The sequence below is a fragment of the Oncorhynchus masou genome, chromosome 3 (assembly GCF_036934945.1).
Source record: "Oncorhynchus masou masou isolate Uvic2021 chromosome 3, UVic_Omas_1.1, whole genome shotgun sequence".
NCBI classification, from domain to species: Eukaryota; Metazoa; Chordata; class Actinopteri; order Salmoniformes; family Salmonidae; genus Oncorhynchus; species Oncorhynchus masou.
Genome location: NC_088214.1, coordinates 42,642,629 through 42,668,804, shown reverse-complemented (window position 1 = coordinate 42,668,804; position 26,176 = coordinate 42,642,629). Strand labels below are relative to the sequence as shown.

The 26,176-nt window shown below is 41.4% G+C and overlaps 1 protein-coding gene and 1 long non-coding RNA gene across 3 annotated transcripts; both read right to left on the bottom strand.

Moving 5' to 3' along the window:
- Positions 1-8,577: 8,577 nt before the first annotated feature.
- LOC135517356 (uncharacterized) lies at positions 8,578-13,903 on the bottom strand. 2 transcript variants are annotated; one of them, XR_010452026.1, is made up of 5 exons: positions 13,383-13,903; positions 12,591-12,701; positions 12,419-12,495; positions 11,945-12,079; positions 8,578-9,785 (listed from the first exon to the last, which is right to left on the bottom strand). It is a non-coding gene; the product is annotated as an uncharacterized LOC135517356 (long non-coding RNA). The 2 variants fall into 2 exon arrangements; XR_010452027.1 differs by lacking the exon at positions 11,945-12,079.
- Positions 13,904-19,063: 5,160 nt separating this feature from the next.
- dcun1d1 (DCN1, defective in cullin neddylation 1, domain containing 1 (S. cerevisiae)) lies at positions 19,064-22,440 on the bottom strand. Its single transcript, XM_064941478.1, has 7 exons — positions 22,286-22,440; positions 21,169-21,382; positions 20,838-21,006; positions 20,466-20,596; positions 20,280-20,362; positions 20,013-20,109; positions 19,064-19,703 (listed from the first exon to the last, which is right to left on the bottom strand). Exons 1-7 carry the CDS (start codon positions 22,286-22,288, stop codon positions 19,627-19,629), a joined length of 774 nt encoding a protein of 257 aa, XP_064797550.1. The 5' UTR covers positions 22,289-22,440; the 3' UTR covers positions 19,064-19,626.
- Between the last annotated feature and the right edge of the window lie 3,736 nt (positions 22,441-26,176).

Genomic DNA, 26,176 nt, shown 5'->3' with positions numbered 1-26,176 from the left:
ATACCTCTCTGCGCACAGATCCCGTTAGCGGGATTAAATTCGACAACATACGATGAGCGCTACATAAATAGTCATATTAAACATTCCTGAAAATACAAGTGTCTCACATGGTTCAAAAGCCTAGAATCTTGCTAATCCAACTGCGTTGTCAGATTTCAAAAAGGATTTCCTGTGAAAGAATACAATGCGATTATCTGAGGACAGAGCCCCATACCAAAATACTATTTCAACTAGCACAAGCGTAACAAAATCACAAATTGCAATAAAATAAATAGTTTACCTTTGACGATCTTCCTCTGTTTGCAATCCCAAGGCTCATTGTTACACAATGAATGGTCTTTTGTTTGATAAAATCCATTTTTATAGCCTAACAGGAAACATTTTGTGAACCGCTTGAGTCGTGAATTCCGTCTCATTCAATTTGACGAAACAGTCGATGTAAATACACACACTAAACGTGACTTTATCCAGTCATCTGGTTGTTTGTAACACAACCAAACTTGATGGGTCATTTCGCGGGACGTATTGACTGAAAGAAACCGATTTGAAGACAACAAGTAATGACCTCATTGTGCACCAATTATATGACCGCTGTTTCATTGATTGACTGTATCTTAACCCAATGACCACGGATCGTCTTGAAATCTAGCTTGGTAGATAGCCAATGAGCTGAGGCAAACGGCAATATGTAATGGTTGTGTTGGAAGACCAACCCATGTAGTAAACTCCGGCGTAAAGAGGGTAATTCACCATTGACCTCCGATCCAATTCACCATACCGGAAGAAGCCACGCGTGTTACGCACAGCACTATTTTGGTAAAGCGCATCTTCAACTGTTTATATATCAAACAGTATGGCGACTAAGTCAGGGAAAGCTAAATCTAAGTCTAGATATACAGCCAGCAATTGTGCAAGTTCTCCCACTTAAAAATATGAGAGAGGCCTGTAATTTTCATCATGGGTACACTTCAACTATGACAGACAAAATTAGAGTAAAAAAAATCAGAGAATCACATTATAGGATTTTTATTGAATTTCTGCTCCCTAAAACACTTCTGCGAGCAGGCCTTTCTAATCGACCTGGCCTGGGTATCCTGGAAGGATATTGACCTCATTCTGTCAGTGGAGGATGCCTGGTCGTTCATTAAAATGGTACCAAGAATATGCATATCCTTGGTTCTGGGCCTGAGCTACAGGCAGTTGGATTTGGGTGTGTCTTCAGGCAGAAATTGAAAAAGGGTTTTTAGAGGTTTTTAATAGAGAGTTCCTCAAGTAAAAGTGAAAGTCGCCCAGTAAAATACTACTTGAGTAAAAGTCTAAAAGTATTTGGTTGTAAATATACTTAAGTATCAAAACTAAATGGAATTGGTCAAATATATTTAAGTACCAAAAGTAAAAGTAAAAATATAAAATATATTAAGCAAAGCAGATGGCACAATTTTCTTGTTTTTAAAATGTATGGATAGCCAGGGTTACACTCCAATGCTCAGATATCATTTACAAATGATGCATTTGTATTTTGTGAGTCTGCCAGACCAGAGGCAGTAGGGACGACCATGTGTTCTCTTGATAACAGAGTGAATTGGAACATTTTCCTTTCCTGTTAAGTACTCAACATGTAATGAGTACTTTTGGGTGTCAGGGAAAATGTATGGAGTAAAAAGTACATTATTATTACTTCAGTACTTTACACCAATTAATGCACCAGAATTAAGGCGAAGCCCGTTGGTTCCTGCATCTCTCCCCAGACTCACAGCTGGGAGGGGGCAACAATGCAGCAATCTGCCAAGACTCAGGCTCCTGAACCAGGCCAAACCTGTAGGGAAGCAGTCTCACGATGCAGCCAAAGCAAGGATCCGACCCTATAACCCTCTTAAGGGAGGTAAGAAGAAGTGTTGTGTTCGAGACCACCTAAAGCGAGACCGATTCAAGACCAAGACCGGAGCAAATAGAGTCCAAGTCAAGACCGGGGGGACAAGGGTTCCGAAACTGAGTCAAGACCGAGACCAGAAAAATACGAATCCAATTCAAGACCATGATTGTACTTTTTTCAAAACACCACCATAATAACAGTTCAAAATGTAAAGTATTTCTGTGTTCATATTTTAGAACAACATATGGATTCTTTAGACATTCTGAACAGTGAAAAAATGCATACTGAGGGAAAATAATGGCACTTTACAAATTATTACTAACCCAAACACAGTGAGGATGGGCCTTCCACACCTTCAGAGAAGTGCTAAGAATGTATTAAATAATTATTATAACAATATAATAATATTAATCTCATCAGTTTTCTTTGTTGGAAAGGAAAGGGTTAACACTGAAGAGAGAAAAAAGATCCAATCAGGATTTTTCTTTGCTGGTCTCTGGTGAGATACATCTAGCTAGCTTCGTCAGCCATTGGCTAGGCCATCAGAAGCTAGATAAAGGCATCTGCCATTTAACTGTATTAGGGAAACATTTTGGAGAGAAAGTGGAATCAACCAATCACGTTTTGACTTAATGGATGGGACTGTTTTTACAGAAACGTCTAGAAACTTCTGCCTTCTTGAAGGCCAACAGTCTGTCTCTCCACAACAACGCCGGATTCCTGCCGTAATCCCTGGACCACTACTTCTGATCTTCACAGCTAGCTTGCACCCAGTACCGAAGCTATCCCTGAGGCCCACCTCCCGGCCTACTCAGCTGTTCACCCGAACCCCACTCATACATGGCTAGAGCCCAATACTCCACCGGATCCTTGCTGTAAACTCTGGACCTTGGCTAACGCCACTGCCACTGAGCTAGCACCAGTTAGCCGTGAGCCAGGCACATCTCCCTGCCAACCCTGAGCTGACCTCCCCTACCACCCCCGGGCTACTAACTTTAAACGCTGTGTCGCTAGCATAGTGGCGGCTTCCCTGTCCCATCTACTGCTGCCCCCTGGACACAGTGATCACTTGGCTACATAGCTGATGCCTGCTGGACTGTCCATTAATCACGGTACTCCATTCTGTTTGTTTATGTTTTATCTGTTGGCCCAGCCGCAAACTCAGGCTCTGTGTGTAGTTAATCTGACCCTCTCTGCCTAGTCATCGCCTTTTTACCTGCTGTTGTTGTGCTAGCTGATTAGCTGTTGTTGTCTCATCTGTTGTTTCAGCTAGCTCTCCCAATCAACACCTGCGATTACTGTATGCCTCGCGGTATGTCTCTCTCAAATGTCAATATACCTTGTATACTGTTGTTCAGGTTAATTATCATTGTTTTAGTTTACAATGGAGCCCCTAGTTCCACTCTTCATGCCTCTGATACCTCCTTTGTCCCACCTCCCACACATGCGGTGACCTCACCCATTACAACCAGCACGTCCAGAGATACAACCTCTCTCATCATCGCCCAGTGCCTGGGCTTACCTCCGCTGTACCCGCACCCCACCATACCCCTGTCTGCTCATTATGCCCTGAATATATTCTACCATGCCCAGAAATCTGCTCCTTTTTGGTAGATTTGCAGTGGTCTGATACTCCTTCCATTTCAATATTATCGCTTGCACAGTGCTCCTTGGGATGTTTACAGCTTGGGAAATCTTTTTGTATCCAAATCCGCCTTTAAACTTCTTCACAACAGTATCTCGGACCTGCCTGGTGTGTTCCTTGTTCTTCATGATGCTCTCTGCGCTTTTAACGGACCTCTGAGACTATCACAGTGCAGGTGCATTTATACGGAGACTTGATTACACACAGGTGGATTGTATTTATCATCATTAGTCATTTAGGTCAACATTGGATCATTCAGAGATCCTCGCTGAACTTCTGGAGAGAGTTTGCTGCACTGAAAGTAAAGGGGCTGAATAATTTTGCACGCCCAATTTTTCAGTTTTTGATTTGTTAAAAAAGTTTGAAATATCCAATAAATGTCGTTCCACTTCATGATTGTGTCCCACTGGTTGTTTATTCTTCACAAAAAATACAGTTTTATATCTTTATGTTTGAAGCCTGAAATGTGGCAAAAGGTCGCAAAGATCAAGGGGGCCGAATACTTTCGCAAGGCACTGTATTTAAAAAAAAACTGAAATATCACATTTACATAACCATCCAGACCCTTTACTCAGTACTTTGTTGGAGCACTTTTGGCAGCGATTACAGCCTCAAGTCTTCTTGGGTATGACGCTACAAGCTTGGCACACTGGCTCGGACTCTGGCTGGGCCACTCAAGGACATTCAGAGACTTGTCCCAGCTGTTTGCTTAGGGTCGTTGTCCTGTTGGAAGATGAACCTTCACCCCAGTCTGAGGTCCTGAGCACTCTGGTGCAGGTTTTCATCAAGGATCTCTCTGTAATTTGCTCCATTCATCTTTGCCTCGATCCTGACTAGTCCCTTAGTCCCTACCACTGAAAGAAATCCCCACAGCATGATGCTGCCACCACCATGCTTCACCGTAGGGATGGTGCCAGGTTTCCTCCAGACGTGATGCTTGGCATTCAGGCCAAAGTGTTGAATCTGGGTTTCATCAGACCAGAGAATCTTGTTTATCATGGTCTGAGAGTCTTTGGGCGCCTTTTGGCAAACTTCAAGCGGGCTGTCATGTGCCTTTCACTGAGGAGTGGCTTTGTCTGGCCACTACCATAAAGGCCTGATTCATGGAGTGCTGCAGAGATGGTTGTCCTTCTGGAAGGTTCTCCCATCTCCACAGAGGAATACTAGAGCTCTGTCAGAGTGACCATCGGGTTCTTGGTCACCTCCATGACAGGGCAGATAGGGAGTGAGAGGGGGGTGGTACAACCCTGGGAGGAAGGAAGGGACAGAGGGGAGAGAGGCAGAGAGGGAGGGAGAGTGGGTGGTACAACCCTGGGAGGGAAAGAGTTCTCATTCCCTTAAATCAATCAAATATATTTATAATGCCCTTTTTACATCAGCAGATGTGCTTATACAGAAAACCCAGCCTAGGTAGAAGTACAGTGGCTAGGAAATACTCCCCAGAAAGGCAGAAACCTAGGAAGAAACCTAGAGAGTAACCAGGCTCTGAGGGGTGGCCAGTCCTCTTCTTGATGTGCCGGGTGGAGATATATAAGAGTACATGGCCATTACGGTCAGATTGTTCTTCAAGATGTTCAAACATTCATAGACGACCAGCAGGGTCAAACAATAATCACAGTGGTTATAGAGGGTGCAACAGGTCAGCACCTCAGGAGTAAATGTCAGTTGGCTTTTCATAACCGAGCATTGAGAGGTTGAGACAATAAGTGCAGGAGAGAGAGAGAGAGAGAGAGAGGGGCGAGAAAGGGTCAAAAGAGCAGGTCCAGAATAAGGTAGCTAGTCCGGTGAACAGGTCAGGGTTCTGCAAGCAGAAACTGGACATTGTCCGACAAGGTAGCACATCCGGTGATTGATTACCTTTAGGTTTTATTTTCCTCTCTCTATCCCACCATAAATAGGGTAAAGGAAGCATTCTCTTTTTTTATGTGCATAGCTGACTATTTTATTATATATTCAATTAAAACAAATGCTCATATCTTTGAGTTACTCTACTTACTTTATGTTTGCATATAAGCAATGTAAAGAGGCTGTGTATTCTACAGGGAAACCCCTAAAAAAATATTGTTTTATTTATTGTATTTTATATTGCATTGTCGTCTAACTCAAAAAAAGTTGCATGAAAAAGAATCAAATCAAATAACTCAGGTGAGTGTTTTGTTGAAAAAGGTGTACTGTACTCGTGGTCATATTGCAAAACAACTTGCAGCCTTGAATCACTCCCATTTTGTGGTGCTGAATTAAACCAAAATGAATATAGAACTGTTGTTTCCGATCAACAAATATGTTAGAATTAATGTTGTTGTATTGTACTGGAATACATGACAGCAAACTATAATTTAATGGGTTCAAATAAGATAAACTATTATAATAGGATTCTGACTAGGGGGCCAAGACTATTGGATCCAACAGGATTACTTTGGATTTCCAATAGGAAAAAAGTAATCCAATAGGAATCTGATAGAGGTGACAAAAATCCTATATGATTGACAGAATCCTATAGGATTCTATTGGAAAAATCACTATTCCTATAGGATTTTTTTGACTCGGGTCTACTTAAAAAGCTACTGAGAGATTCTGGCATTTAAGCCCTTGTTGTAATATCCAGTCAGACGATCTGGTGGATACCATTTTTATGTCTCTGCGAGCTGATTGAAGGATTTTGGCGGTAGTTTCATGTGCTATTGCTAATTAGCATTAGCGCAATGACTGGAAGTCTACAGATATAGTAGCAATGCTACTGGAATCCACAAGTTCATCTTTCTCTGAGTCAGTAGAACAAGGGCTTGAATGCCAGAACCTCGCAGTATCCCTTAAAATACTGTCGGGAATTCATCTTGCCTTGGTCTGCAAACGTGATTAAAGATGTGCATTAGCCTATTATAAAGGCCATATGAGCAGCTGCAAGGAGTGTTGTTAGTAAAATAATTCAAGTTTCATTAAAAACTGTATTTTGTTGTGTCATGTAGGTAGCAAGCCATGCATGATACACATATACTGAGCTGTCCATAGTGCTGAAGTTAGAGATCAATGTACCGGTAATGCAGAAGCCTACTGATCGCCAGCAGACCACATCAACTCGTGACACATGGCCATGGGTACGTGCAGGGCCTTCAGAAAGTATTCACACCCCATTACTTTCTCCACATTTTGTTGTATTACAGATTCATTTAGAATGGATTAAATTGAGATTTTGTGTTACTGGCATACATACAATATCCCATAATGTTAAAGTGGAATTATGTTTAGATATTTTACAAATGAATACAACATTTAAAGCTGAAATGTCAATGAGCATTCAACCCCTTTTTTATGGCAACCCTACATAACTTCAGGAGTCAAATGTTGCTTAAACAAGTCACATAATAAGTTGCATGGACTTACTGTGTGCAATAATAGTGTTCAACATTATTTTTTGAATGACTACTTCATCGCCAAGAAACAGAAAAGAGCTAAGCACAGGCAAAATCCTAGAGGAAAACATAGTTCAGTCTGCTTTCCAACAGACACTAGGAAACAAATTCACCTTTCAGCAGGACAATAACCTAGGACATTGAATGTCCCTGAGTGGCGTAGTTAGAGTTTTGACTTAAATTGGCTTGAAAATGGCTGTTTAGCCATGATCAACAATCAACTTGACAGAGCTTGAAGAAGTTTTAAAGAATAATGGAAAACATATTGTACAATCCAGGTGTACAAAGCTCTAAGAGACTTACCCAGAAAGACTCACAGTTGCCATAGTGAAGATACCAACGTGAGGAAATAACACATATGGAAACATGTAGTAACCAAAAAAGTGTTAAACAAATCTAAATATATTTTGAGATTCTTCAAAGTAGCCACCCTTAGCCTTGATGATGGCTTGGGGTGAGTTGGACAGCAGAGTGAAGGAAAAGCAGCCAACTCAGCATTTACATTTGCATTACATTTAAGTCATTTAGCAGACGCTCTTATCCAGAGCGACTTACAAATTGGTGAATTCACCTTCTGACATCCAGTGGAACAGCCACTTTACAATAGTGCATCTAAATCATTTAAGGGGGGGGGTGAGAAGGATTACTTTATCCTATCCTAGGTATTCCTTGAAGAGGTGGGGTTTCAGGTGTCTCCGGAAGGTGGTGATTGACTCCGCTGTCCTGGCGTCGTGAGGGAGTTTGTTCCACCATTGGGGGGCCAGAGCAGCGAACAGTTTTGACTGGGCTGAGCGGGAACTGTACTTCCTCAGTGGTAGGGAGGCGAGCAGGCCAGAGGTGGATGAACGCAGTGCCCTTGTTTGGGTGTAGGGCCTGATCAGAGCCTGGAGGTACTGCGGTGCCGTTCCCCTCACAGCTCCGTAGGCAAGCACCATGGTCTTGTAGCGGATGCGAGCTTCAACTGGAAGCCAGTGGAGAGAGCGGAGGAGCGGGGTGACGTGAGAGAACTTGGGAAGGTTGAACACCAGGCGGGCTGCGGCGTTCTGGATGCATATGTGGGAACTCCTTCAAGACTGTTGGAAAAGCATTCCAGGTGTAGCTGGTTGAGTGAATGCCAAGAGTGTGCAAAGCTGTCATCAAGGCAAAGGGTGGCTACTTTGAAGAATCTAAAACATCATTTATAATTTGTTTAACACTTTTTTGGTTACTACATGATTCCATATGTGTTATTTCATAGTTTAGATGTCTTCACTATTATTCTACAATGTAGAAAATAGTAAAACATAAAGAAAAATCCTTGAATGAGTAGGTGTCCAAACATTTGACTGGTACTGTATATGGCTGACTTGGTTAAATAAACATGGTTTCTACCGACTCCTTGTGGATTTGTGTACAGTAACTCGATAAGAACCATATTCTCCTTCAATAATTATGAATGCCAACATGAGTTTTGACACATAGCCCTAAATATATGCAAGTGCAAGCAAACAAGCTGCTCTGAGGTAGGCCTTCCTTCAGCACTTTCAAAATGGATACCGACAGAAATTCAGGTAGATGTTAGATCAGATAAATTCAGCAAGATGTTGATGCCTTAACTTTACTCTTCTTTAAGTCACCACACACAGAGAGAGAGAAAGAGAGAGATGCGGTTAGCTTCTTGAAGTATTTTATTAGGCCTATTGTGGTCTGAAAAGGAAGGAAAACACAATCACGAGGATCCACTTTTATAGACAATATACAGACGCACAGACAGCGCATTGCGCAAACAAAACAACCCTCCAAATATTATCTGAAATCACATTTGTCCATTACTTAACTTTTTGTTGAAAAAAAATATTTGAATAGGAAGAGACTATCACTGGCAAACATGGTTACAGACCCAACAACATTATATAGTATCCCCTCCTAGCGGTAGAAAAGCACACGAGCTAATTATATAATACACAAAGTAAGCAAAACAATGAAATGCATAATTCCAACATTGCTTAAAATGATTAGGTACTAATGAGATAGACCTATATAAAAATTGTGATGTACAAACTACGGCATAAGGGAACGATGAGCGGATAAGAGGCAAGCCGTAATTTCGATTAAGACATTCAATGATGAGCAAGCCAAGACGGATGTGGTTGACATGCCTATTTGTTCAACACTTTTGAAATGGTCAGCGACAGCATTCAGAACATCAGCCATTCTTACAGTATTTTCCCTGTACACCAAGTCAGAACTGTAGGATAAATAACAGGGGCATATAAGGAGACAATGAAAGCTCTTATAATATTCAATGATGACATTTCTCTAAAACAGGCTAATCAGTCCACCAAGTCAGAACACAAGGCTAAATTCTGAGAGGGAAAGGGTGTGATTTAGGGTGACACACATGGGCTACTAACAGCCTACTACACAACATCAGGTGGCATGGCAGTCCTTGTGGGCAAACTTTGTCATCAAACTTTGTCATCAAGGTCTGGCATTCTCTGGATTTATGGTGCTTTCAAGACAACTGGGAACGCTGAAAAAAACGAGGTTGAATCATGACGTCAGTGACCTTCAGGTCAAAAAGTCGGAGCTCTAGAAAGAGGCCCGAGTTCTCGACTTGGAATTCAGAGTCGAATACAAACCTCTGTAGCATCTCTTTAATTTGTTTTTACTGAAACAGAATTAAAAATATCGTAGAAAATTCAGTAAGTAGTATAATAGTTCAAATTGGCATACTGTATAAGTTGCAGCACATGATGTGCCATAAAACATGTTAACCTGTTATGCATTGAATCCTAATCCATCAAACCTTCTGGACAGTTTTCACAGTCAGATGAAATTCCAGATTAGGTTGCTGCGCACCAATGACGTCATAGAGCTAGAAGAGAGAATATTTGACGTAATCTAAAACTCATCTGATCCATATCTTATTCCAACAGAAATAATATTATTATAATAGATAACTAATATTTAGTGGAACTATATATAAACTATATACAGTGCCTTGTGAAAGTATTCGGCCCCCTTGAACTTTGCGACCTTTTGCGACATTTCAGGCTTCAAACATAAAGATATAAAACTGTATTTTTTTGTGAAGAATCAACAACAAGTGGAACACAATCATGAAGTGGAACGACATTTATTGGATATTTCAAACTTTTTTAACAAATCAAAACCGGAAAAATTGGGCGTGCAAAATTATTCAGCCCCCTTAAGTTAATACTTTGTTGCGCCACCTTTTGCTGCGATTACAGCTGTAAGTCGCTTGGGGTATGTCTCTATCAGTTTTGCACATCGAGAGACTGAAATTTTTTCCCAATCCTCCTTGCAAAACAGCTCGAGCTCAGTGAGGTTGGATGAGGAGCATTTGTGAACAGCAGTTTTCAGTTCTTTCCACAGATTCTCGATTGGATTCAGGTCTGGACTTTGACTTGGCCATTCTAACACCTGGATATGTTTATTTTTGAACCATTCCATTGTAGATTTTGCTTTATGTTTTGGATCATTGTTGGAAGACAAATCTCCGTCCCAGTCTCAGGTCTTTTGCAGACTCCATCAGGTTTTCTTCCAGAATGGTCCTGTATTTTGCTCCATCCATCTTCCCATCAATTTTAACCATCTTCACTGTCCCTGCTGAAGAAAAGCAGGCCCAAACCATGATGCTGCCACCACCATGTTTGACAGTGGGGATGGTGTGTTCAGGGTGATGCGCTGTGTTGCTTTTACGCCAAACATAACGTTTTGCATTGTTGTCAAAAAAGTTCCATTTTGGTTTCATCTGACCAGAGCACCTTCTTCCACATGTTTGGTGTGTCTCCCAGGTGGCTTGTGGCAAAATTTAAACAACACTTTTTATGGATATCTTTAAGAAATGTCTTTCTTCTTGCCACTCTTCCATAAAGGCCAGATTTGTGCAATATACGACTGATTGTTGTCCTATGGACAGAGTCTCCCACCTCAGCTGTAGATCTCTGCAGTTCATCCAGAGTGATCATGGGCCTCTTGGCTGCATCTCCGATCAGTCTTCTCCTTGTATGAGCTGAAAGTTTAGAGGGACGGCCAGGTCTTGGTAGATTTGCAGTGGTCTGATACTCCTTCCATTTCAATATTATCGCTTTCACAGTGCTCCTTGGGATGTTTAAAGCTTGGGAAATATTTTTGTATCCAAATCCGGCTTTAAACTTCTTCACAACAGTATCTCGGACCTGCCTGGTGTGTTCCTTGTTCTTCATGATGCTCTCTGCGCTTTTAACGGACCTCTGAGACTATCACAGTGCAGGTGCATTTATACGGAGACTTGATTACACACAGGTGGATTGTATTTATCATCATTAGTCATTTAGGTCAACATTGGATCATTCAGAGATCCTCGCTGAACTTCTGGAGAGAGTTTGCTGCACTGAAAGTAAAGGGGCTGAATAATTTTGCACGCCCAATTTTTCAGTTTTTGATTTGTTAAAAAAGTTTGAAATATCCAATAAATGTCGTTCCACTTCATGATTGTGTCCCACTTGTAGTTGATTCTTCACAAAAAAATACAGTTTTATATTTTTATGTGTGAAGCCTGAAATGTGGCAAAAGGTCGCAATGTTCAAGGGGGCCGAATACTTTCGCAAGGCACTGTACATACAGGTCATTGCTACCAGGGAAATACACAAAACAAAAATATAAACGCAACAGGTAGTGTTGGTAGTGTTGCTTCATGAGCTGAATTAAAAGCTTCCAGAAATTTTCCAGAAGCACAAAAAGCGTATTTTTCTCACATTTTCTGCACAAATATTTGAGCATTTCTCCTTTGCCAAGCTAATTCATCCACCATCATCCACTGGTGTGGCATATTACAAAGCTGATTAAACAGCATGATCATTACACAGGTGCACCTTGTGCTGGGGACAATAAAAGGCCACTCTAAAATGTGCAGTTTTGTCACACAACACCACAGATGTCTCAAGTTTTGAGGGAGTGTGCAATTGGCATGCTTATTGCAAGAATGTCCACCAGAGATGTTGCCAGAGAATTGAATGTTAATTTCTCTACCATAAGCTGCCTCCAATGTCATCACAACCGCAGATCACGTGTATGGCGTCCTGTGGGCGAGCGGTTTGCTGATATCAACATAGTGAACAGAGTGCCCCAGGGAGTCAGTGGGGTTATGGTGAGGGCAGGCATAAGCTACAGACAAAGAACACAATTTAATTTTATAGATGGCAATTTGAATGCACAAAAATACCATGATGAGATTCTGTGGAATATTGTGAGGTCCATTTCTTTTAAAGGTATCTGTGACCAACAGATGCATATCTCTATTCCCAGTCATGTGAAATCCATAGATTAGGGCCTAATGAATGTATTTCAATTGACAGATTTCCTCATATGAACTGTAACTCAGTAAAATCAATGAAATTGTCGCATGTTGCGTTTCTATTTATGTTGAGCAGATGCATCACTGTTAGGGTTGAGTTTTTTTTATTTTATCAAGCAGACCACCATAATTGCAGAAGGAAACATTACCTGACTCAAGACTGGATCAACTGTAGTCTTATTTAGCTCCTGATAAGAAGTGACAGCTGTTCGAAGAATTGCAAATCCTATTAGGGTAAAGAGTATTAGATTAACTCAGTACATAAAGACAATTATTAAAGTATCATAATTAAATGCATGTACTTCATGCTTATATACCCACCACTAGTAGCTGTGCCAGTACCAAATGGTGGGTCCACATATGGAGTAGTGGGAGCTGGAGGTGTTGTTACCTGTGTTGTGCTGTTCACTTGTCCCATTGAAGGTGTTGGAGCTGATGGGGAAAATATTGACGTGAAATTGTATTTCATTAGCCTGAATTCCAGACCTGTTTTATGCTAACGTTTCACTCCTTGTACTCAGTGTCATTATGGAAAACATTACAAAAATGACAAGGAGTGGAATGTTAGCCCAAACAGACTGGTACCCAGTCTAGTATCTCATATCTACTGTATGACCACAACCAGCAATAAAAAAATGTTTTCCACAGTAGTCATCACACTTCTCTACTTTCTTCTATAATTCTAAATTCCACACACAAAATGATCCAGTTTCAATGATCTGATTCTACCTTTATTTAACTAGGAAAGTCAGTTAAGAACAAATTCTTATTTTCAATGACAGCCTAGGAACAGTGGGTTAACTGCCTGTTCAGGGGAAGAACGACAGATTAGTACCTTGTCAGCTCGGGGATTCGATCTTGCAACCTTTCGGTTACTAGTCCAACGCTCTAACCACTAGGCTACCTGCCGTCCTATTGCATTGTTCTATTATTTTCCGACCATAATAAATAAGTTAGACTTACTCATGACTAGAAGACACACTGACTATTCCATGTCTTCACTGATGTCTGGGTTTGGTCATACTTTAGCAATCATTGTCCTCTGGACTAAAGGTCTCACACGCCTTTATTTTGATCATAAACACAAAATAAAATATTAAATGGATAACTTACCAAAGGTTTGCCCTGCAGACAACACAAAACATCCACCACAAAATAATAGGAACAGCATTATGTTGATTCAGATGACAGAACACCGACTGTGTTCTGGTGTGACGAGATTCAGTTCAGCGAGTCCATCTGACAATCTTTGTGTCGCCTCTTTTCTTTGTGGGAGTTGCCTTTTGAACAATGCTCAGGTTTTCAAAGAAATCATTTGTGGCACAAGTGATTTGAGCCAAAAAGTCAGGCAGCCTCTATTTGAATAGCTATGAGGAAGTTGTTTCATATATCAGACACACCGTTTGATTTATTTTTTCATTTTAAGGCCTTTTTCGTTCTCATCGCTGCAACTCCCCAAAAGGGCTCGGGAGGCGACGGTTTCGTCCTCGCCAAACCGTGCTTCTTAACACCCGCCCGCTCAAACCGGAAGCCAGCCGCACCAATGTTTCAGAGGAAACACCGTCCAACTGACGACAGAGGTCAGTCTGCAGGCGCCCGGCCCACACAAGGAGTTGCTAGGGCTTGACGAGACAAGTAACCCCCCAGCCAAAACATCCCCTAACCCGGATAATGCTGGGCCAATTGTGTGGGCCCTATGGGACTCCCGATCACGGCTGGTTGTGATACAGCCCGGGATCAAACCCAGGTCTGTAGTGATGCCTCTAGCACTGCAATGCAGTGCCTTAGACCACTGCACCATTCGGGAGCCCCTTTACCCATTGTATATCAAGACCTCAAACAGCCACTCCTCAGTAAAAAGCACATGACAACCTGCTTGGAGTTTGCCAAAAGGCACCTGAAGACACTCAGACGATGAGAAACAAGATTCTCTGGTCTGATGAAACCAAGATTGAACTCTTTGGCCTGAATGCCAAGCGTCGCGTCTGGAGGAAACCTGGCACCATCCCTACGGTGAAGCATGGTGGCGGGAGCATCATGCTGTGGGGATGTTATTCAGCACTATCATGCTGAAACATGAGGGGATGGCGGTGGATGAATGGCACGACAATGGACCTCAGGATCTGTGCATTCAAATTGCCATCAATAAAATGCAATTGTGTTTGTTGTCCGTAACCTATTGTTATAGTATATGACATTAGTGGTTATGTAGCCTGTGTTATAAAGGCAGTTGACATAAGGGCACATTACAACAAAGTTGCCTGTCAACGTCTTATGTAACTGTTATAAAGGTTTTACTATGAATGCATACATAAGGGGGACGACAGTAAAGTGTGACCCAATAATTCAATGTTTTGCAATTCATGGTTTGTTTTCTGTCATAGAATAATGGTAACACGCTTGTTATCATGCTGGGAAACCAGTTCTTTGTTCATGGACAGGATCCGTGACTAGGCCTCTTCAGTCCTATCGTTCAGAAACGCCCCTTTGAAGCAGGCTGTGGAGTGTATTGTTCCTGCCCTAAAGATAGAATCCTCAAACAAATAAACACGTAAATACACACCCGCACGCACTGTCAGGGAATGTTATTAATACAAGCAGCCAATGTAAGCCAGGTGATGAACTGAAAAGGAGAGAGATAATGATAGAGCTTAGGACAAATCTAGAACACTGCACATGAGAAAGGCAGAGAAAGAGAGAAAGAAAGAGAATGGTAAAGTAACACAAAATGGAAGTTAAGTACACAAAAGGCGATTACAAACTGGGTGGTTCGAGCCCTGAATGCTGATTGGCTGAAAGCCGTGGTATATCAGACTAAGGGCGGTATCCAGGCACTCCGCATTGCGTCGTGCGTAAGAACAGCCCTTAGCCGTGGTATTTTGTCCATATACCATACCACCTCGGGCCTTATTGCTTAATTATACTCCAGGTTCATAAGCGAGTGAGAAAATGATGGCCCAGTGGAAAACCCATGCTCACGTAATGGCTAGGGCCAGGAGTTTTTCCCTGGTCAGGTCCATGTCGTCTCCTGACACTCCTCACCTTCAAAACACAACAGGCATAGAGGCCTGAGCTTCGTAGGAATCAGGTTGTCTCACTAGGAACGTTTCCTCATACTGTACGTACTGGATTCAGTCACTTGGTTGAAGGATTTGCGATGCGTCGCGCCTGTTGACGACGTGGAGCGTGTTCTCCAGCGCTCGGATCACCTTCTCCTCTTTCTCTCTCGGTCAGCCTTACAAGAAGCACATCACCCATGGTAGAAACATATTCTCAGTTGATTTGGAAACAAAGTTCCATTCTCTTAAAACAATTAACACAAATGTCAAAACTAAACTCAGCAAAAAAGAAACGTCTCTCTCAGGACCCTGTCTTTCAAAGATAATTCGTAAAAATCCAAATAACTTCACAGATCTTCATTGTAAAGGGTTTAAACACTGTTTCCCAAGCTTGTTCAATGAACCATAAACAATTAATGAACATGCACCTGTGGAACGGACGATAAGATCACCGTCTGTAAGCTGTTGGCAATTAAGGTAACAGTTATGAAAACTTAGGACACTAAAGAGGCCTTTCTACTGACTCTGAAAACACAAAAAGAAAGATGCCCAGGGTCCCTGCTCATCTGCATGAACGTGCCTTAGGCATGCTGCAAGGAGGCATGAGGACTGCAGATGTGGTCAGGGCAATAAATTGCCATGTCCGTACTGTGAGACGCCTACACAGCGCTACAGGGAGACAGGACGGACAGATGATCGTCCTCGCAGTGGCAGACCACGTGTAACAACCCCTACACAGGATCAGTACATCTAAACATCACACCTGCGGGACAGGTACAGGATTTGCAACAACTGCCCGAGTTACACCAGGAACGCACAATACCTCCATCAGTGCTCAGACTGTCCGCAATAGGCTGCGATAGGCTGGACTGAGGGCTTGTAGGCCTGTTGTAAGGCAGGTCCTCACCAGACATCACCGGCAACAACATCACCTACGGGCACAAACCCACTATCGCTGGACCAGATAGGACTGGCAAAAAGTGCTCTTCACTGACGTTGCGGTTTTGTCTCATGGTCGGATTCGCATTTATCGTCGAAGGAATGAGCATAACACTGAGGCCTGGACCGGGATTGATTTGGAGGTGGTGGGTCTGTCATGGTCTGGGGCGGTGTGTCACAGCATCATTGGACTGAGCTTGTTGTCATTGCAGGCAATCTCAACACTGTGCGTTACAGGGAAGACATCCTCCTCCCTCATGTAGTACCCTTCCTGCAGGCTCATCCTGACATGACTCTCCAGCATGACAATGCCACCAGCCATACTTCTCATTCTGTGCGTGATTTCCTGCAAGACAGGAATGTCAGTGTTCTACCATGGCCAGTGAAGAGCCCAAATGTCAATCCCATTGAGCACATCTGGGTCCTGTTGGATCGGAGGGTGAGGGCTAGGGCCATCCCCCCCAGAAATGTCAGGGAACTTGCAGGTGCCTTGGTGGAAGAGTGGGGTAACCTCTCACAGCAAGAACTGGAACATCTGGTGCAGTCCATGAGGAGGTGGCCACACCAGATACTGGCTGTTACTTTTGATTTTGACCCCCCTTTGTTCAAGGACACATTATTCAAGTTCTGTTAGTCACATGTCTGTGGAACATGTTCAGTTTGTCTCAATTGTTGAATCTTATGTTCATGTAAATACTTACACATGTTAAGTTTGCTGAAAATAAACACTGTTGACAGTGAGAGGACGTTTCTTTTTTTGCTGAGTTTACATAGCATTGTCAAAAGTCAAAATTGGCTTTATCGTAAAAATGTATGAAAACTAAAATGTTTTTCTTGGTCTTAATTTAAGGTTAGGGTTAGTAATGAGGTTGTTTAAAATCAGATGTTAATAAGACAAATTGTAGAAATATATTAAATATACACGTCTACCAGCCTTGCGACTGTGATATATAGGCCTAAAGGCCGAGACAATAAGACATGGTGGCAGAATAAATTTAACAACACCGGTGTTGTTTCACAAAACCGGACAGCAACCTCTTTCCAATGAAGCCCACAAAGCATATTGAATGTACAGTAACAGACAGTTACATGACCTACAGCATGATCAAGCAAGTTAATGTTTCCGAAATTTTACAACCACTAAACAACTATTGATTAAGAACCACAGGGAGTTACCACAAGTCGCAAAGAAAACAGGGGCTGCCTCCACTATTCCAGCATCATCAAATCACCTCTACTTAGTCTAATACAGTGACAACTAAAATATATTTAAAAAACAATTTAGTCCAATCAACGTAAGCTAAATATGATCTGGCTGTCCATGGTTCTGTACGCTCCTGCAAGTGGAAAAACATGTTGACTCACTTTACTTGTAGATCAACACCAATACCATCCTCCTCTCTTTCATGTTGATGAAACGGTCTGTCACTCAGTACAAGGTTTTAATTTTTGTTCTCCTAGGCTCTGGCTAAAATGCTTGCTCGCTAACCTAACTTCCATTCATGGCCAACGTTAGCTAGTTAACAGTAGCCTTCTACATCTAGCTACATATTGAACCTCCATCCTCTCAGGACAGGGGCACAACAATGTATGAATTAATGGTTGGATCAGAATTGCATTATAATTATTGTCCAGTAGAGAATTAAGTAAAACCACAAGTCCAAATCCCTCTCTCCATCCATGGCTAATTTAGGAAAGGGACCATTTTAGCTAGCCACCAGAGGACAACATCACAACGAGATGTAACAATTTGTTTTATGTCTATGCGCTCTAAATGGGATTTGATAGGAGTGATGCCAAATCCAAGCTGGTTTCCCATTACACGTTTTTTTTGGTGAGCCAGGACCATTCAAGGTTGAGCTCGCTCAGTTTAGCTCAAGGCTGATTGGCAAGGCTGATTTGTAAGGGGAGGCCAGATGCTCGCTGGCTTCCCTTTCCTTCAATGCTACGGGAGGCAACAATTTCGTACTCAGTTGGACAGCATCAGATAGATGGCCTACACGTAGAGAGATAGTGGGGCGCTGTTTCGCTCGCTCGGATGCTTTCTCCTGTGAGATACATTCAGCCTCTTACAAACACAGAGACGAAAGACTTTTTCGGGGGGGCTGGCTTCCCTTGGCATCCATGAACACACGCTACTGCTCGTTGATGAGAGGTCGAAGGAAAATGGCAAGAATCATGCAAGCTAACAGGTGGGCCACAAACAGGTAAATAATTGCACAGTACAACAGTGGTGTGCAGAACGGTATCTCAGAACGCACTTGCCGGTCATTGTCACGGATGGGCTAATGCCTTGACTATCACATCTGGTTCTACTCCTATCCGCTAAGAACAAAAGCGGCTCCAATGGGCACGCGATCACCAACCAACACTTGAGTGGAACAACATCACCTAGTCCGACTAATCCCTGACCCTGTTGCGTCATGCTGATGGCAGAACCAGGATTTGGCGTAAAGAGCAGAGTCCATGGCCGCATTTTACCTGGTGTCAACGGAATATAATCACTCATTCGTAGAATGCAAATTGACAGCAAGAAGCCCAAACAGATGTCATATTTGACTAAAACAATTTAAAACCTTTCTTCGTATTCGATCACATCCCTCTCTATGAGTGGGAATATGTAGGAACAGAAAAATAAAATATGTATAACCCCCCCAAATTGGAAGAATAGTACATCCTTTCAGCATATGCCAGACAAGTTCATATGAAATGCAACTTTCCGGTATAAACTTTTTCATAGAAAAATTACAGACCAGTGTGCATCATCAACACACAAAGAGCCTTGGACACATTAAAGAGATACCAAATTGAAACATTTTATTACCTTATACGTGTATTGAAAAGCATTATGCTTAAAACCAAAAAAAATATTACAATCAATGCTTTTGTACTGGTCAGTCACACAAATGTCTCATAAAACAAAATTCATAGCAGGAATGCACACAAAGTATTAAAATTCTATTTCATATTTAAAGAATGACATTCCCTCACGGACCCTTGTATTTAGAATACGATACAATTGTATTTGTCTTTTCGGGGTGTTGGTTTGCTTCACGCGAACCTTGACCGCGTATACTAAACACTGGGACAGGAACTGTAAGGTCCAGGATGGCGACTCCTCTCCAGGAGGCTAGAGTCGACGCAAAAAAGCCCCATACTAAAGATAAAAGCCCAAACCACCACAAGACGACTGACGAGGAGACATGCCTTTTACATAGTCTTTGTGTAAAACATCTCAGTCCTGAGGGTTGGAAAAGGCAACATAGATCTCAGCTCAGTGCAGTCCCCTGTGCTCCGTTGCACCGCCTTGGTTGTGTTTTTTGTATAAACAAACGTATGGACGTTCCGAGTTTGGGAACCTAGACTGCTGTGCTTTTGGTACCGATGTGCGGCCGCGCAAACTCCACAAAATCGTCAATGAGGACTGGCCACGCTCCTTGGAGGGAAGAGACAAAAATGACAGAAAAACAATGAAATGTCTCTATTAGACCCATGAGGTAAAACATTGACTAGACAATATTCTCACTAATGTTTCATGCTTAACATGAAACTTGCTTTATCTTAAAAATGGAAGCACAAAAGATGCTGGATTAAGAAAGAAAACAACCTTTAATATCTAGTGATTATTGGAAGAGGCAACAAGTGGGCTGGCTCCATATTGTTCTATTCACAACCAATTCCATTGTCATGCACCAGACCTGAGGCAATGGATAGCTATAGTTTAAAAAATGTTTTGAACACAAACCTTCCTCGTCATAATTGGACATGTCATCAGTTATCATTGTGCTGAAGTCTAACAAGAGGTTCCAGGTGTCCTTAGGGATTGATCGTTTATGGTGCTCCTGCAGGGGAAGTAGAGGAAAACATCCAAATGAGCATCAAGAGAAACAACTAACCTCCATTTATCGTCCAACATGTTTATTGAAGCCTTCAACTGAAGCAAACCCACAATACCATTTCCCTTCGGGGGACCAATAAAATGTATTAAATTAAGTGAAAATAAATAACTTACCACTAAAAATGTATTCCACAGGTCCAGGAATTTGAATCTTCCAGCCAGTACTAAATTCCAATACGCAATTGCCATTTCTAAGTCTAGAAAATGCACAACAATGAGCACATGTCTGAGAGAAATCCAAGTCCAAGGAGCAGAGTAGACTATGAAATTAGATCAGGAGAGTCAAAATTGATTGCTTACCCAAACCTTTCTGGCCAGGATTCTTTGCAAAGTTAAATGTAAATTGGTAAAAGTCCTTAAATTTCCCTTGGTCCTTTAACTCTTGCTCCATTTTTGGTAGTTGGGCTTTTAGTTTCTCTATACTGTCACACCTGAGGAGAACAAAATAAGCTTTAGCACCAATTACTGGTTTAAGTGTTAGCCTACCCGATGTGGAGAAAGAGCTTAACCTACATTCAGTTACACAACTAAATGGCTGATAGTGATGATGGATGACAATTTCCTCTATAGTTACATGATGAAACCAGGTAACACAAAAACATGTCACTTAGAGTCAGTCACATTGGACACAGAAATAAAGTGAAACCTATCTCTTGCAAAGCCAGTCCTCACCCTTGTTCTGCCATCCCGTCCATGAACTCCTGTCTGGAGAACTCGCACTGTGTTGCTGCCCGGAACTTCCAGGCAATGAGGAGCACACTAATACTGGCCGGGTCCAGGCCCAAGTCGTCACAGAACTGCTGGATGCCATCTATACCGATCTTGTTGTCATCTTGTGGGTCTAAGTAAAGGATAAAGGGGGTGGGTTCAATTAATACTTTCATCACTGTGAGCAACAGCATGCATGGCATACAGCAGTTTTTTTTATTATTTTTTTTACAGCCAGTAATACTGCTGTTTTAACTGTCTTAAAACCTTCACAACCTTGAGTTATGACACTTACCTCTGTATCTGTTGTAGAGCTGTTCTAACTTTTTCTTGTCTAATGCTCCTTTTAGATTCGAATGGTAGAGGTCTGGATTTTGGAAAAAGTTGTCTGTGGCGACATCTAGTTTCCAGTCATTCTGTGACAGACAGGTCAATGCAGTCTTCTCATTCGATTGTGTGAAGATCATGAACTGTCGAACTTTATCCTTCTGTGAGGACTTCAGCTTGTTCTGTGTAAAGAGACATTTTCAGGACAAACAATATGGAGTACGCAGGTTAAAAGACAACCTGTAGCTTTCATTCTGACAATGCTTTGTCAAAACTAAAAACCATTCATTGTAACTCCTGCGCATTTTCCAAATGACACCCTGAGGTATAGCTCTACTCAGGCTCAGAATTGTGAGAACTTTCAAAACTGTATAGCCTTAGGTAGAAATCCCATTCCTGGCAGCATTCTGCAAACCTAACAATACATGCATCCATTGCACACTTCTTCTGATGGTATCTTGTCAATAAGCACAACCTTGAATGCATGTAGTCAGTTGTGTAATGACTTTCCTCTAGGTATCTACTCAACATAACGTAACACTGCTTAGTCGACTATGCATGCGAGGTTTGGGTGCAGAACATTGTTACCATGACATACAGAGTACAACAATTAAGTTATTGTACCATTCACACATTCTAATCCAGTATGCACTACTTAGTCAAGGCGTTAATAGGCAAAACAAACAGGCCTACTCAAAACTATGATCCGCGACGGCGCATACATGTTCATTTTAAAGACAAACTAGCGGAGATTGGCCGGGTTCTTTAGCAAAGTTAGATTGCTAAATTGACTCTCTAGTATATGTTGTTGGCTATAGCGGTCTGACAACCTAGCTATGCTGCATTATTGACACGCTAGCTAGCCTGGTGGTTCAATGACAATGAACCGAAATCCAGCAGAGTTGCTAAAAAAAAACTAGCTAGCTAACAGTAACAGCTAGCGTTAGCAGTGTTTAGGATGAAAAACAAAGGTAACAGATAACCGTTTACGCAAGTTTGTTTAAATTCAGTGTTAATGTGATAAACTAAGGAGGGGATAACTACAAATAGACACCAAAACGAAATAAACAGAACATATTCCTCACCATGTTTGTAATTGCCCGACTCTCGTTTTCCCACCGCTGTGAAGCAGGCAAGAATAACTAGCTAAACTCTTCCGGGTCACGGATTTTTGCAACCCTTCAGAATAATGGTGTGTTCGTAAATTCACTTTGGAATGGCTGAGTGTGATCTGGGCGTTCATATATTCAGAGCTTTTCGCACTCGGAGCGCACACTGGACCCTCTGGCCGAGGAGTAGGATTGATCCGAGCGTTCTGACCTCACAACGGCAGTCAAGCACCCAAGCTAAAGTTGGCTAGCTAGCTAGAAACTTACAGACACAAGTGAGAGAACTCACTTTGACAGTTTTACTCGCCTTAGCATACTTAACTCGCATGTAACTATGTCGCTGGCAACAGTTTAATGACGTTTTGTTACACCGGTCATATTGAGCGTTCGTAACTTCATCAGTTTTTCTGCACTCTGGCACACTCAGACGAGAGCGCTCTGAAATAGGAGTAGATAGCCAGAGCGAATTTATGAACGCACCCTAAGAAATGTATAAAATTTCCCATCCTGTCAACTTTGTAAATTAATTATTATGGGAAATGGGGACCATTGTCGATATATTTTACAATAGTTATCATACAAATAACGATTAAAAAGATTTATATAAAATGTGTTTTTTTTTCAAGACTATATTATCAACACATGTTTTGTGTGTGTAATCTTATAATTTATTGGACGGTACACAATTTTCTGTACTTTGTGTCGCAGTGAAATGGTGGCCCATTCTACTCAGGAGTATTTATACACTCCAAGTCATTGTGCACAGTGGAAACCCGTCATTCAAATCAGCTTTTGCAGTTCCGATTTTTTCCCGGCACAAATCATTCTTCATTGACAGTATGGCCAATGTTGAATGTTTATCATTTTAAACTAAGAAAAGAGAACCTTATTCTTAGACTTGGGACCACACAGCCACTCCAATGAATAGCAGGCTCAGGATTGGAGAGCCCCACCTGTTTTGAGCTCCACATTTTTAGTAAACCATTTTTGGGGGGGGCTTTCCTGTTTTGCATGTTATTTTGGCATTCATATCACATATCAGTTTGCAACAATGTAAAAAAATATATATATCACTGAGTTAATAAAGCCACATACAAACATGGTCTCTTATTTGTTTTCTTGAGTAAGGCAGCTTCAAAATGCAGGTGTTTCAGCCGAGCTCAGTGCTTTCTGTGGTGGTGCCAAGTCTAAGGTTCGAGCTCGAAAATTCAAGCCCCTTGAGTGCTGCCATAAGAGTTACATTAGAAATGCCCATCCATGAAGGCTCAAGGTCCTTGGCCACAGATAAAATGATGTCAAATCACATTATATATACAGTAGCTTTGATTGAACTTTCAAAATCTTAGCAGTCATCATCATGAATCAAGTCAACAATCTACTGGCAAATCCTTTTTAATCCTTGTCATATGAAGAGAAATAACGAAGATAAATTATATATAAACTGTATCGGTGCTCATCGGCCATTGAACATAAACATTACACAACAAGTTGGAAATTGGAAATTCAACAATGAGTGGTTTGGAAGGAATCCGTGTCTAGCTGCAAGCATTGCAAAGCAATCATTAGCCTGCTATTCAGTGGAGTGGCTGTGTGGTCCCAAGTCTTAGATCAAGGGTATCTTTTCCTAGTTTACAATGATAAACATTCAACATTGGCCATGCTGTCAATGAAGAATGATTGTGCCCCATGTAGGTTATAGGCTACATGTGGTGCACATGTAGCCTATAACCTGTTTTTAAGAAACGTAATCATTGAATATTGTAAGAGCTTTCATTGTCAGCTCATATACCCCCTTTATTTATCCTACGGTTCTGGCTTCGTGTACAGGCAGAACACTGTAAGAATGGCCCATGTTCTGAATTCTGTCGCTGTGCATTTCAAAAGTGCTGAACAAATATTTATATTGACTACATCCGTCCTAACTCGTCCATTAATGTCTTAATCGAAATTACGGATTGCCTCTTATCCGCTTTTCGTCCCCTTATGCCATAGTTTGTACATATCAATTGTTAGTAGAAACCACATTTGTTGAAGCAAGTCAGCCATATCAGCTATGTTTTTTTTAAAGGCTGTAAATGAGGCTGAATTAACGGTTTCACTGCCAGACAAGGCTCCACTAATGGCCAGGTGTAGCAGTGGTATAGTGTGATTAATGTATTGTTTAGTGTTGTGTTGTGTAATGATTTTGCTGGCATGCATCCCACATATTATTTTTTTTGCCCCAAAGATTTACTTGCTAAAATCGGCACTGATTGTGTGGCCCTTAAGGCCAGGTACAATAGACTGAAAATACATTTTTGCATCTACCTATCAATTTTGCATTTTGGTGGTATTTTGGTCCATTAACATTAGTATTTTCAAAAGGTAAACTGAACAAATTCCAAAATTTTCGGAAAATTTATATGTCTTCAGTTGGTCATACTAATTTTAAATTGTATTACATTCAGATTTTTTTTTTGTCACTGGCCTACACACAATACCCCATAATATCAAAGTAGAATTATATTTAGAATTCAAAATGAAAATTCAAAATGAAAAGCTGCAAAGTCTTGAGTCAATAAGTATTCAAACCCCTTGTTATGGCAAGCCTAAATCAGTTCAGGAATAACAATTTGCTTAACAATTCACACTCTGTGTGCAATAATAGTGTTTCTCATGATTTTTGAATGACTACCTCATCTCTGTACCCCACACATACGATTATCTGAAAGGTCCCTGAGTCGAGCAGTACATTTCAAACACAGATTCAACCATAAAGACCAGGGAGGTTTTCCAATGCCTTGCAAAGAAGGGCACCTATTGGTAGATGGGTAAAAAAAGCAGACATTAAATATCCCTGTGAGCATGGTGATGTTATTAAATACACTTTGGATGATGTATCAATACACCTAGTCATTACAAAGATACAGGTGTCCGTCCTAACTCATTGCCAGAGAGGAAGGAGCCCGCTCAGGGATTTCACCATGAGCCCAATGGTGACTTTAAAACAGATACAGAGTTTCATGGCTGTGATAGGAGAAAACTGAGGCTGGATCAACAAAATCGTAATTACTCCACAATACTAACCGAATTGACAGAGTGAGAAGGAAGTCTGTACAGAATAAAAATATTTCAAAACATACATCATGTTTGCACCAAAGCAATAAAGTAATACTGGAAAACAAATGTGACAGAGAAATTTGTTTTTTTGTCCTGAATACAAAGTGTTACATTTCAGGCATATCCAATACAACACATTACTGAGGACCACTCTCCATATTTTCAAGCATAGTGGTGGCTGCATCATGTTATGGGTGTGCTTGTAATCACTAAGGACTGGGGAGTGTTTCAGAATAAAAAAACAGTATGAAGCTAAGAACAGGAAAAATCTTAGAGGAAAACCTGGTGCAGTCTGCTTTCCACCAGACACTAGGAGATTAATTTGCCTTTCAGCAGGACAATAACCTATAACACAAGGCCAAATCTACACTGGAGTTGCTTACCAAGAAAACAGTGAATGTTCCTGAGTGGCCGAGTTACAGTTAAATCTGCAGTCGTGGCCAAGAGTTTTGAGAATGACACATTAATTTTCACAAAGTCTGCTGCCTCAGTTGGTATGATGGCAATTTGCATATACTCCAGAATGTTATGAAGAGTGATCAGATGAATTGCAATTAATTGCAAAGTTTCAATGCATTTCAATGCATCCAATGCATTTCAGCCCTGCCACAAAAGGACCAGCTGACATCATGTCAGTGATTCTCTCATTAACACAGGTGTGAGTGTTGAGGAGGACAAGGCTGGAGATCACTCTGTCATGCTGATTGAGTTTTAATAACAGACTAGAAGCTTCAAAAGGAGTGTGGTGCTTGGAATCATTGTTCTTCC

Coding starts and splice junctions, on each gene's coding strand:
- dcun1d1 (XM_064941478.1), bottom strand. Junction 20,363..20,465: donor TCCTGGCCAGAAAGGTTTGG/GTAAGCAATCAA, acceptor TGCATTTTCTAG/ACTTAGAAATGGCAATTGCG. Junction 19,704..20,012: donor GTCCAATTATGACGAGGAAG/GTTTGTGTTCAA, acceptor CTTCCCTCCAAG/GAGCGTGGCCAGTCCTCATT.